The sequence below is a fragment of the Malaya genurostris genome, chromosome 3, assembly GCF_030247185.1.
Source record: "Malaya genurostris strain Urasoe2022 chromosome 3, Malgen_1.1, whole genome shotgun sequence".
NCBI classification, from domain to species: domain Eukaryota; kingdom Metazoa; phylum Arthropoda; class Insecta; order Diptera; family Culicidae; genus Malaya; species Malaya genurostris.
The window spans coordinates 120762523-120776784 of NC_080572.1; the positions used below are offsets into that span (position 1 = coordinate 120762523).

General features: G+C 36.8%; 2 protein-coding genes across 3 annotated transcripts in view; one reads left to right on the top strand and one right to left on the bottom strand.

Moving 5' to 3' along the window:
• Nucleotides 1-13344, top strand: part of LOC131435041 (zinc finger protein 28-like) — a 30826-nt gene extending 17482 nt beyond the window's left edge. The window contains exon 5 of the mRNA XM_058602513.1: nt 13089-13344. Within this exon, the coding sequence (XP_058458496.1) occupies nt 13089-13124 (36 nt within the window). The 3' untranslated portion in view covers nt 13125-13344. The remainder of the gene's footprint in view (nt 1-13088) is intronic.
• LOC131435040 (zinc finger protein 26-like) lies at nt 8760-11120 on the bottom strand. Of its 2 annotated transcripts, XM_058602510.1 has the most exons (5): nt 11068-11120; nt 10807-10996; nt 9285-10750; nt 8963-9220; nt 8760-8902 (listed from the first exon to the last, which is right to left on the bottom strand). In XM_058602510.1, the coding sequence occupies exons 2-5, from the start codon at nt 10972-10974 to the stop codon at nt 8800-8802; spliced, it is 1995 nt and encodes a 664-aa protein (XP_058458493.1). In that variant the 5' UTR covers nt 10975-10996; nt 11068-11120; the 3' UTR covers nt 8760-8799. The 2 variants fall into 2 exon arrangements, with proteins under 2 accessions (XP_058458493.1, XP_058458494.1); XM_058602511.1 differs by lacking the exons at nt 8760-8902; nt 8963-9220; nt 11068-11120 and having other exon boundaries at nt 9336-9514; nt 9604-10750; nt 10807-11050.
• Nucleotides 13345-14262: the final 918 nt, after the last annotated feature.

The window sequence follows — 14262 nt, forward strand, 5'->3', positions numbered from 1 at the left end:
CGAAACAAGAAGTTGGATATGGATGAAACTAAATGGAAGGCTATGGAGACACAGAACCCAGAGTTTAGGTAAGTCGGTCAATGTGTCCATACACACACATACAAGCATACTGATACCAGGGCTGCTTTCACAGAGGAATAGTGGGGGCACGTGCCGCCGGGCCCACAGTCTTAGGAGGTCCTTGACGGAACCCACAGAGTGAAACAATAGTACACTCAGAAATATCTTCACTTCAATGCTATGTGAAAACGTATGCGATTTTTGTCCATATAACTTTTCTTGTAATACTTATGTGAAGTATAAGTGACACAGAATGAACTCATGAACTCTTAGTCCACATTTGTATCACGTAATCCCTACGTGACTCTTTTTGTAGATTCTATAGAATAACTTTGTGAAATTTACACGAAGTTCATTTAAGTTGTACTGTAAAATTAATTTCATCTGAACTTACTCTTTACCACAATTCTATGTAATAGTAACAATATTTTCATGTAATTGTTACTAAATTCGATATTAAATCTTAATAATGCACATGGGTATTAAAAATAAGTAAATTACATATGTGCATTCGTTAATCCACTGTTAGAATTATTTCAGATTGGTATGATTCTACGGGTTGAGATGCATGTATTACGATTGACGACAATTTTCGATGTACAGTTTCTTTAGAAGATTGATGTACTGGAACACAATCTAGGGGATTTTTCTTTTGAACTGTAGAAAAGAAAAATTGAGTTGTGTTTCAATTTTGTAATTTTGGTATACAGAATTCGAATTCGTAATACCGATTGGTCAAATAAGCTGTTGAGGGTAGGTTTCGTAGAGTCATTTAGTAAACTCAATAACATTTGCTAAATTTGCTTATAAACTATACTTCTGCTAGGTACTAATATTAGATCTGAAAGTATAATGGAAATTAGCAAGACTTCATAACTGTCGATGAAACTAATGAGCAATTATTTACCTTAAAATCACTGTGATAAATACAGTTGAAGGATCAAAAAAGAGTTTGGCCTATGTAGATTGTTCCAGGTTTTTCAACAGACGCTATATTGCGTTTGCATCCGAGCACAAAATGAACATATGGTTGACATAATGAAACGTGACACATAAAAAATATATGACAACAGCAATAATTCTGACATACGGTCCATTTCATATTCAATCACGATCCGATGGTTGTTAAAAACATCACGTACACTCCCATGACAAAGCCGTTTGTGGCATCTATGTGATTTTTTACATAAAATTAACGTGTGGACTTTTTTGAGTGTAATTAATCTAGTAGTTAGTTAGGGCACACATATTAATCGTTCCCCCGGGCCCATTAATACGTTAAAAGCTCAATGAAGTGAGTTGAATGGCATATAACACATGTCTTTCGAGGCCTCCATTAAAAATTCGGTTTTCAGAGTGACTACATCAGTCTCATCTAAAATACATCATTATTCAGAGATTTTAATTAAATGATTTGCGATTTGGAAATTTCTTCTGAACTTTTCTTCTCAATTGTTGTACTTCATTATAAATGAAAAAATCTTCGTATACCAAAAAGTAGGTCTTTATTCATTCAATTCAAAGTACAAAGTGAAAATTTTAAACTCCTGTTTCTACTTTGTTGCTACCGTTGCTAGGGTTAGCGATGGTAACTAAAAGGGTTGTCTTAACAACAGCAATTGTCGTCACTTGCTATGTTAGTGGCCAACATTCCTCCTTTGTTATTTCCAGAATACCAGAAAAGGTTCAAGTCTTGATGGCATCTGGATCATACGAAACGTATGATACTGGAAAACGGCTTGTAGTTGGTTCTTGATTAATATCCGGCTGAACAATCGGCTGTGGCTGTCGCGGTGTTTCGATCAGATCGGAACCAGAAGCTCCTAATTCAGGCTGAACTGAATCATCGGGATTTGGTTCGTCTTTGGATTCAGGATTCTCTTCAGGTTCTTGATGTACTGGAATCGGGGTAGCTTGCAATCAAAACTCATCGACGAAAATGTTGAGTGGAGAGTTTTTTTTAGATTCGTCTTCTTGCTCATTATAGCGATGCTTAATTTGATTTGCATGTGATCTGATGAGTTTCCTTCTCCCATGCCAGTCATTCAGGAGAACGTTAAAGTTTACTTCACCGATAGCTTCAATGATAACCCCAGGAGCCCATTTCCATTTTGAGTTACTTTGGTAGACCTTCGCATTAACTTTATTACCTGCTTGTAAAGTCCGAAGTACTGCACCATGCTTGCGGTTAAACTGGTCGTTCTGTTGCTGGTTGATAGCTAGCGGCATCGATTGTCGTGGTCGGAGAAGACTTAGAACTGTCCGTATGTTTCTTCCGATCATCAGTTGAGATGGTGTTTTACCATTCAGTACACGACTTGGAGTTGATCTGTAAGCTTGCAGAAAGATTTGCAGTGATTCTGAGATACCTTCCCCCTCATTGATCTTGCGTAACGCTGTCTTCAATGTATCTACGAAGCGTTCCGCTTGTCCGTTTGACTGTGGGTGATACGGGGAAATCCGCAAATGTTGAACACCATTTTTGTTACAGAATGCTGTAATTCATCCAGAAACTTGATGACAGTTGATGTAGTCGGAGCATGTACGACGGTAATTTCGGGTCATTTGGAAAACGAATCAACAACAACTAAAAAGTGAAGACCGTTGATAGGTCCAGCAAAATCGACGTGGATGCGTTCCCAAGGAAACTGTGACAGTGGCCATGATTGCAGAGGAACCTTTAGAGGTGTCTTCGAGTTAGTAGCACAGCTGCCACATCGCTTGACGTGACGGCAACATCATCATCGATTCGGGGCCACTATACGGGCTTCTTGCAAGAGCTTTCATTCTTTCCATCCCAGGATATCCCATCCTCGTCGCCAAATGTTGTACTTCATTATAAATGAAGAAATCTTCGTATACCAAAAAATAGGTATTTATTCATTCAATTCAAAGTACAAAGTGAATATTTTAAACTCCTGTTTCTACCTTGTTGCTACCGTTGCTAGGGTTAGCTATGGTAACTAAAAGGGTTGTCTTAACAACAGCAAAATTCGTAATGTGCACCACCAGGAAAAAGATACATAAACAACCATCTGTTGAACTACTTTTTATCTGAGGGCTCCCCCAATCAACTTCATGGTTGCGGACCTTGTATTTGTGTAGATGGTACTAAAAGATCTACCACCTTAACGAAAAAGTGCGCAACTACAAGGTGCGGAGAGTACATAGAAACATGCAGAGAGCAAAGGGAAAGTCAATTTAAGCCGCAATGACATTATAGACACTGAGTTCCATAAAAAAAACTTTAAAACTTATTTTCCTAGTTTTGTGATATTTATGAAAACAAAAGAGGTTTATTGAAGACCGGTTCTCAAAGGTAGTAACAAATTAAGAACTCAACGTTTTCATATTCTTATTCCTTCAACCGCTGGCAAAACCTATGTGAATGTTAAATGAACAAATAAATTTAATGTCGTTTTCGTTTTTAAATTGCACTACACCGGTGTAGGTAAGGTTGCACCGACGACACGACCTGCCACTCGTCTATCAAAACTGTATCGTAAATTTAACTACCCCTCAGTAACTGGAAATGTTAAATCGGAAACGTTAGTGAATTTTTTTAAACTGGCAGCACAAGTTGATTTATTTATTGATTTTGAATAACAGTCACCATAACCTTGGTTACTGCATATCGAAGGCAAGATGAATGTAAACAAAATAAATTCCAGATCGGTTATTATATTACGGAACATTTTAATGGATTTACCTGACTCGAGCGGAATGTAAAAATTTTGGAGTATGAGTTATGTCTTTTATAAAGCCAAGTTCAAAATTCAGGTCTTGACTTGAAACCGTTGTGTGAGAAAGAAGACATGGAATTGACCGACAACGAGCTGAGCGAGGCTTGTGCTTGCTTGCGGTACCTGCATAACGTACGGTAAAATCGACGACACGACCAGGCACTCCGAAGAAAAATCTGAACAAAAAGTGTTCGTGAGTGATTTACCGCCAGTTACCATAAATATAGCGACCCCTCGATAATCATGAAAATAAACTTCTTGAGCAACACTGTTTAAGTTGCTATGAACTAGTTACCAAGGAGCGCTATAATAAATAAACAAATCATTCGAGAAAGTTGTGAAACTTTTATATAAATTTAAATTTTGTTTCAACGTTCTTTTTAGATTTACGCCGACCACAATAGTACAATAACCAAATCTGGTACTAGAAGTAGTGTTGCGACAGAAATGCGTCATCCTATATCCACAGACTAACAGACATGACAGTATGAGTAAATTCTTATAAAAACAATTTTTCGTGATGCACTAGTTCCACCTATATTATACTGCGCGAACTATTTACTATCGGTACACCCCTTGTGTTATGTAAAAGTTAATTTACTAGTTGGTTCCCCCTCGTTTGTCAACACCGATCAGCTGCTTGCAGGGATGCCTGATTTCATCATAATATTTGGAAATGAATCGTCACAGTAAATTATTATAATACGTTAATAATATATTAAACTTTTTAGCGATGTTGGAAGGTAACCATTTATTTTTCTCAACATTGTTCATCTAGACTATTTTTTATTGTGTTGGTAATTTTCACCCGAAATTAAGTGGCGGCAGATCAGAAGCAAGTAAATATTGCCACTAAACGGGTTCGATTTTGTATTGCGTTGAAGGATGAGAGGTAGGCACAATTTTGTATATAGTTTTGGCAATATGTATTAAATCTGTATCCTGCATGAAATTCGCATACAAATGCAAATACATATCAATACATTACAGGTAATTCTGTATAAATGGCAACTCTGTTGGTAAATGAAAAAAATAAACACAGTCTAGATGACAGACAGGATGTTTTTGATAGGGTAACGTGGTGCCATCATGACACATGTGAGTACTGTCCCAAATAAAGGAATATTCGAAATGACAGTTAAAATGATTGAAGAATCTAATTTGAGTGTCCTGTCTGTTAGTCTGTGCTATATCATCCACAGCTACCCATTAGCTCTATCTTCAGTGTAGTCATCTAACTCATCCATGATTATGGTCTTTCTTTTTAGAAATAACCAGTCGAGTTCCCGAAACACGTCACTTTTGCTTAACATACTGTCAGCCAACCCGGAAGTTAGTACCAGTCTTCACGAAATGAAAATGAGACTTCATTGTTAAATTGTATCCGACACTTTACATTCGACTACTTCAACAAGTTCCAGCAGCCTTACGGTAGACCTTAGTTACAGTCTGTTTTCTGTTTGAGACACAAATAATCAAATTATTTGAAGGAAACCTGTTTGCACTCTCCAGCTTCCGATGTGCACTTCAAAACCTATAATTTCGATCAGATCTAATATACTGAGAAATTTGATTCCCGTGCTGTTCAAGTGCCTTTCATATTCATCAAAGTATACACGCACTTTGTGAAGACCTCAAATCACTGAGAGTAGAGGAGTTTCCAAAATATGACAGCGCATTGTTTCACAACATGTATGCTGATTAGCAACGAGGGTTGAACGATTTGGAACAAAGGGGGAATTGAAATGGTTTTACTTTAGAAAGTCATTAGAAAATAACAAATATGCTTTTAATACCAAATTCTCATGATAGGACTGATTAAAAAATTTGGCAATGACGGATTGAATGACTGCAAAACTTAACACCATTTATAAACTCATTTACATAACAGAGAGTCATTATAGATCTAAGTATGGTTACGTTGAACTATTTAACAAACATCCATGAATATTGAATTGTCTGGAAGTCATTTTTAATATGTTCGAGCACCAGCAAGCCTTAACGAAGACCTCTATCCGATTAAACTAAATAATAATTCCACTCGAGACAGTTTGTTTTGTTTACATTTCCCAAGTCTCCAATATGCAGTAACCAAGGTTATGGTAACTGTTATTTAAAATCAATAATCTTTAAACTTGTGTTGCCAGTTTCAATAGTTTTTCAGGCATTTTCGTTTTGACATTATCAGTTACTGAGGGGTAGTTAAATTTGCGATACAGTTTCGATAGACGAGTGGCAGGTCGTGTAGTCGGTAAAATGATTTCTTTGTGGAATTCCACTAGTAATCCTCGAATAGTGGCCAACAAGGAGAAATACTGTTTCCACTGCTGCGCAATCAACCGACACAAAACAATTTTGACACCGGCATATTACACCGAATCCTACTGCCCAGAAAAGCTAGCAGTGGAAGTGTACGGATGAATCGCTGGAAGTAGATCATTGTCCTCGTTCGTTGGTTTTATCCATAGTTTCGATTAAATTCCGAAAATGCATTTCTGCTTAATTTGGACAAAGTTTAACACTAATATTCCACCGCTTTCAAAACATGTTTATTTGTTTTGGGGTTCCTTGGTAACCAGTACATAGCAACTTAAACAGTGTTGCTCGAGAAGATTATTTTTATCATTTACAAGGGGTCGCTAGATTTGTGGTAACTGGCGGTGAATCGTTAGCGAACAGTTTTAATGCTGATTTTTCTTCTGAGTGCCTGGTCGTGTCGTCGGTTGCACTGTAAACGTTCGTTTTGCCAATTGCACTACACCAGTGCTACACTTTTTCTGCACCGATATCACTGGTGTAGCACTCATCAAAAGTTTGGTGTAGCTCTGTGCAATGGAATCGTTTGTGGTAGTCAATGGTTACTGTTTATGTTTTCGTCATTTTTGTTCATTTATTCGTGCCTCCGTGTAGCACTGCACCGGTGTAGTGCAAATTGGAAACGAAAACGCCATAAGCTATTAGTTGATTGATTCTTATGTGAAAAAGAACAATTGAGAATACTATATTTGTAACAAAGTTTGGGGTAAACCAAAAAAATTGATGTTTTTGAGCAGTGATGTCCGAGCTCAGCACACGAGCTGCTCTATACCTGCCGTGTGTGCCTATTAAACTCGTGTGCTGTGCTTTTCAAACCAGACCCACGAGCGTGTGCTATTTGTGTAGTCCACCTACTGACAAGAGACAATACAAGAGCGGACACTGTGTGCTTAAAAATTATATTATATTATTAAATAAGAAACAAAAACGGACACTCAACTCAACACGTGAGCTAGCACATGAGACAGCTCACGAGCTAGCTCTTCATTCCAACTCATGAGCCAGCATCGCGAGCTGGTTCTTCGAAGCATACGACTCTCGATCTAGTAGCAACACGGCACACGAGCGTGTGCTTCAGACTTCGTGTGCGTGTTTTGGAAAAGGTACAGCACACGGACTGTATGAGAGCTGGCTTGGCTCGTGTGCTGGACCATCACTGCTTTTGGGAAACATAATGGCTTCATTATATTTTTCTTTTTAAAGCACCTTTATCGAAAAGCTGAAAGCACTTGTTCACATATAAACACATTGTAAAAGTTGCCTATTCAATTTTATGGTCGAAAACTGTTCAAAGTGCACCAAACATCTTATTTTGGTTCAGAGTATCATATTCTATAATTTCAACGAAATCGGTGAGGCACGAGTTCCAAAGTGTGCCAATTGGTGGAGTGACGTTAAATACACTAAATAATTAAATAGTTGTTATTCAGAATAAGGGTGCATAAGACATTTTCGGAGTATTATTAATGAATGGTAGTGTATATGTCTCTTTAGGAAAAAGAAGGAAGCACTATGGATAAATACTTTAGAAATCCAGATATATGAGCCATTACACAAAACTCAGTGTTTATCTTTTAATATTCGTTAGTTATTAAAATTCATTGCCTTCGCCGACAGTATATATAAATCCAAAACAATTTCTTTATTTCACAATGGTAAAGTGTAATGAAACCCTAATGTTTCCTGCAAAGGTAATCCCAACAACGCAATCGTATGTAATAGTACCGTTTCATTGAGGCTACCGAAATAGTGCGAGCGCACTATGAACTACAGCTCGTCTCCAGAAACAGCCGGTTTTTGGCTTCAAGAGACATTGATGAGACAGCCGGCTCGCGACAGCCCTTCGTAACAGTAATTCCCTAGAAATCAAAGGATGTCTTCGATTTTCAAAGGCTGTCGCCGTAACAGTTTGTGCGAATGAGCGAACATGAAGAAACAGGAAACAAACAGCCCGTTCGGTTTGACAACACTCCGGATAGAATACTCTCATCAAACTGGCGAGTAGAAACTGTTTCAGTGACAGCATTCATGTAGGCATGCCAGCGCTGTTGCCATTACAGTTCGGCATATGCTTCACACATACTGCAGACTGGGCTTTCGACTTTGCGCTCAGACAGTTCATGCTAACTCGTGCCGGATGTCATTGAAAAGCAGTACTGCTGGGAAGTCTGGTCTAGACACACTGCAAGTAAGACGGGAGCTATCGCGTGCTTTAATGATAGCAGATGTTTTGAACGATAGGATCGACTGCCCCACTTTGTTCCGTGAAGTCAACATCAATGTTCGTCCTCAAGCTCTCCGCAACAACACTTGTCTTCGACTTCCTCTACGCCGCATTAGCTACGAGATAAACGGTGCGATTATCGGCTTACAACGGTCATTCAATCGGGTGTCATCTGAGCTCGACTTCAATCTTTCACGGCATAAGACAAGGTCCAAATTCTTACATAGTTTTAGAATTAATCATTAGGATCACATTGTATCTGTTAATTTTACAATAAATAAATAGTAAATAATAGAGTAGAAATAAGTATGTCATCCATTGCTACTGAAATATTTCTTGCATTGGATCTTAACATAGAAAAATTGATCGAAGTAAATCAAATTCATTTTCATATTTCAATCAATATGTTTATCAGTCTAAAACATAATTCATTTATCTCTCAAACAATTGGATTCCTTACGTTAGACCGTGTGTTTTCATGTGGAGCTTAACGTGGTGTTTTCTACTAAAACTCTTGCCACACTGTCCGCACTCAAATGGCTTATAACCAGAGTGTAACCTACAAGCAACAAAACTATGATTTAAGTGCGTTAACTTTTGCTGCATTCACCGTACTGACCGTAAATGTCCCTGTAAAATTCGTTCTGCTTTGAAATATTTTTGACAAATATCGCATTGAAAATTCTTCTCCAAGGCATGTGTTGACATATGATCTCGCCTGTGACTAGTCGTTCGAAATTTTTTATCACAACCTGCGACAGTGCAGGGGAAAGGACGTTCATCTGTATGCGAGCGTATGTGAATTATAAGGTCCGACTTCTGGATAAATGCCTTCGAACACATCGTACAAGTGAAACGACGATCAGCAAAATGATTCCTAACAGAAATTGGGAAGTTTGGGCAACTATTCATAAAAAAGATTATAAATTATGATAACTTACTTTGTGTGTGATTTGTACGAAGCTTTTGTGTCAAATTGTTTAAAACATATATGACAAACTAGATCGATCTGTGAATTATCTTTCGAGGGAATCGGCAATGACGATGATGTTCCTTTGCCAGAACCAGATAAATGCCATCGACCTATGTGAACCGTCATTTTGAAAAAGTCTCCAAAACGTTCTTTACAATCAAACGGACACTCGAACCTCGTTCGGTGGAAGTACACATGCTGCCGGATGAAGCTAGCATCAGCAAATTGATCGTGACAAACTCCGCATATATGAACCTGGTCGAATTCATTTGCTTTCCATAACTTACCAACTTCCAGGTTCAAGTCATTCTCTACGTTATGACTTGTGTTATGATGTTGTAAGGCATCAGATAAGGTCTTGAATGGCATCTTGCACTGGATGCATATTATTTGTGATCCTACATCTTGATAAAATGTTTTCATGCTTGGCAGACAAACATCTAATCTGCTGTAAATTTGTTCGTGCCTAATTACGTCCTCAGATTGAACTAAATCATTACCATCTATACCAACACATTGACTAGATTGAAAATGTGTTCCTAACTCGATAGATGTTGCGAAAACACTCTTGCATGTCATACATCGATAATAGTTGCACTTTTCAAAAATACTTTCTAGGCTTTGTTGATGAATGGAGTTGTGTTCGTCAAATAACACTTTATTATCAGTAGTATACTGACAATAACTACACTCGTACTCCGGTTTTGTTACTATTGTGGTTTTCTTGTGTCCTTTTTTGGATTTCTGAGGTGGTTGGTAGTTGATTTCATCAAGAGCCTCATATGAAACATACTCGTTCTGGTCCTGGTTTACGTCAAGGTTTGTTATTTTATATAATCCCGCATTTGATGCTTCGTTTATGAGAGATTGTTGTTCGATTTGCTTAATTTGTTCTGGCTCGGAAAGTTCATCAAGCAATTCAACTAAGCCAACTTGAGCGTCAGAGTTTGGGTCTTCTTCACTCTCATAGATTACATCCAAATCGGAATAATCACTCTCATGCAGTTTAGTCACGGAGGGTAACACTGCTATTCCAAAGTCTACGTTTGTTCCAAAATCTTTCATATCTACCTTGGGTTGCTCCACTTGAACTGAGGCGTGACGTTTCTTTACAGTATTGCAATTTTGTGAAAATTCTTTCGTCACAGTAGTTAACTGAGTGGAGACATCTTTGAGTGCAGGTTTTGAATTTTTATCTATAATAAGAAAGCTGCTGTATATACTTTTATCTGTTTCGCGAAGATAAATCATATCGGTTTGCGTTCCCAATGAAACCTTCTCTTCTTTCAAAAACATCGGAGAATCTTTCACTCCAAATATTTCAAACAGTAAATTTTGTGCATTGACTGCTTTCTCTTTAAACGAAAACAACTCTTTCATTTTGGTTTTACAACTCACGCAAATGTGATTTGGAAATATATCGTTCTTCACAGGCTGGAATTAAAACTTTCAATATGAAATACTCAACAAATAAGCATATTGGAAGTTACCTTTATGGACAGAGAGACTTCCATTACTTTTGGAAGAGGTATGATTTTTCCTTCAATAATCTCATTACAGAAAATCGGTTTCAATTGATTATTAGTAAACTGTCCAAGACAAATACGGCACATCTCATCCGCGTTCACCTGCAGTTCTAGGTCCTCGGGATCGCTCATTTTACTTTGCAGTTTAAATTATCTATCCAAAAAATAAATAATATATGTGCTTTCTGTTAATCTATAACGATATTTTGAGAATGTTTTATTTACTATTTATAAAGAAGCAAAAACAAATTTCGCTTCGCATCTAAATTTATATCAGGGATGCCAGCCGAATTTTCAAATTTCTGAGGATAGTTTTCAAAAAGTCTGCCCGCTGAGTATAAATTCCGGCAACCGGCATAAAACATGCATGATTCGAGTAGTCACAGATAACAGAAAAATCGAATAGCGGCCCTTAGAGCAAATTCAGCAACTGCAAGAATCATATGGGTGGTCTATAATGTAAATGAAACTGAAACAAACGTATCCCCAGCAATCCGTTTTAGTTTTATTTATTCGACCAGTTCTACTGTCAAATATAAAACTGGTATACATTGCCGATCTATTTTTTCTATATTTGAAACACAGATAAATCGCTGCTGGGGCTGCCAGTTTATTTTGTTATAATTTCTAGATTTAAATTTTAAAACTGACATTAATTATGCATCTAGAACTACACTGAAATGAAAATCTTATTTATATTCATTAGAATTGTCATATGAATCATAAAGCTTGCTTCATTTAGAATTGGAACAAAGACAATTGCCTGTATTTTAGTTATTTATTATTGTATTCAAGATCTTTTTTTATACAAATGTAGCGTTTTCTTCATAGTTTTAAGAAAAAATACGGATAAAATTATTCGCCACGGTTTTGAAGGAATTCTCGAATTTTTCCTGTAACACGGCTCAGTAGGCGGCGCACACCTTCTTCGTCCATCGTTTTAGCTATCTTATTCCACCAGGTCGTCATCTGATTGATGTCTTTGACAACGTTTCCCTTTGCCTTGAGTCTCCTCTTCATGATTGCCCAGTATTTCTCAATAGGGCGGAACTGGGGGCAGTTGAGTGGGTTAAGGTTTTTCGGAACAAACTGGACCACTTTCTCTGCATACCATTCTTAAACGGCTTTGCTGTAATGACAGCTTGCCAAATCTGGCCAAAACATTACAGGATGGTCGTGGGATCGAATGAACGGCAAAATTCGTTTTTGGAGACACTCTTTTTTGTATAGTTCCGATGTCATTGTCTTATTTGTAACGAAAACTTTCGTTTTCTTTCCGCAGGTGCAAATGCCCGGCCAAATCATAAATTTTCTTGCAAATTTGTCGGCAAAAACAAATTTAAATTTGGCTGGAACATCCCCCGGGCCGTTGCCAAGTTAAATTTTTGACCTGGGATTTGACCGAAGTCAGCCTTGACACAGGTTTCATCGTCCATCAGAAGACACCCGTTGAACTTGGTCAGCACCTGGTCATATAGTTTCCGAGCACGAATTTTGACCACACTATTCTGTTTCATTGTCCGATTTGGCTGTTTGCTAGCTCGATACGACTTGATTCCTTCCCGGAGTCGAGTTCTCCTCACGGTACTATGGGCAGCACCGAATTTTCTGGCCAAATCACGGTCCGACAGATTAGGATTCCTCTTAATCGTCTTCAAAATTTTACCACGCAATTTCCGGTCGTCAGTTCGACTCCGACGATCGGCTTGAGGCTTCCGAATCGTCGTCAATGTTTCCTTACACCGTTTGATAACGCGCCATACAGTATTTCTGGGCAAATTCAGCTGTTTAGCTAGCCTAAATGCAGACCACAATGGATTTTCCAAATAACTGTGCATAATTTTTTTTCCTTCTTTCGGCTTCCATGTTGATTGTTTACAAAGTACAGTCGATTTTCGGAATGTCAAAAATCATACGTGAAGCTGACAAAATTCCCGACGTGTGGGTGCCAAGAGCTTCCAAATCCGTCCACCAGGAGCGCCACAATATGAGCAAAAGTTTGTTCCAATTCTAAATGAAGCGAGCTTTATGCCGAATATAATTCATAGAAATTATATAGAAACTTATAATCTTTATTTAATGTGTACGTCAAATCTAAATGGACGTTATCATAATGAAAGTTATGAAAATATCCCATATAATTTATATGGAAATCCGATGAAAGTCGTGAATCGTACTGCTTGAAGCTGTAGGAATAGTTGTGTCCTCGATATTCGTCAACTGCTCCAGACCATTTTTTTTTTCAGGAAGTTCCGCATCTCAATGTAATTTTAAATCGCTGAAAAAAGAGCTCATCCAACTTCGTTCAAGGATATGCGTTAACGGACCATGAAATATATATCCGGTATGTTTCATTACTCTATCTGTCTAGTAAGATTTTGTTTATTTTCAGTCTCGGGATCTCACTTCTCTTTCGCAAATATCATGAGGTGCTCCCTTACCGAACGGAATACTAGTATTAGCTTGAATCCTCAAAGAAAAGTAGTAGTTTGCAATTATCTACTATTCGTATGACCTCCATTGAAATATATATATATATATATATATATATATATATATATATATATATATATATATATATATATATATATATATATATATATATATATATATATATATATATATATATATATATATATATATATTACTAAACTAGTCATATGTCATATGAACCTATCTAAATAAATTCGAAGTGAATATAATATGCGCTTCATAAATTGTTCCAATGCATGTTGTGCGGATATCTAGTAATGGTTATAAGACGCGCCAATAAATTTGACTCAGACTGGAAATTTCATTCGTTATACGAAAATCCTGTAAAAATAATGTTAAGGAGAGTTTTATGTTTCATAAGATTATCTCATATATTTGACATGATTTTGAACACATCTTGTAACTATTATTGGAAATGCTAATAGTGCAAAATCATTAGAATATCATATAATGTGAAAAAGAAAATTTAGCTCAGTGTAGAACACTCTTGAATATGCCCTTACACGAGCATTATTTGTGTCATTTTTAATGATGACTACACAGAGAGGAATTGGCCTAGTTTGAAACAACTAATTGTATTGTTGAAATTCGAAGTCAAATATTTATTGAATCAAAATTGAAAATTGTCTGTTTCAAACAAATGATTTATATTAATCCAAATTATTAATTCAATAAGTTTCCAATCATTTAATATTATTGTTGTAAGATTAAAAATGTTTGATTACATAAAAAAGAAATGGTTATTTTAAATCATATTCAAAGTTGTACCAATCAAAATTCAGCTTGTTGGATGATACATATTTCAATTCAGTTCAATCTAAAATATCACTTTGAATCAACATATATGTTGAGTATAAATAACCTGAATTTTTGGTTAGGTAAATACCAACCTGACGATTAAGTCAAAACAAAATAGTTTTTCAGTTT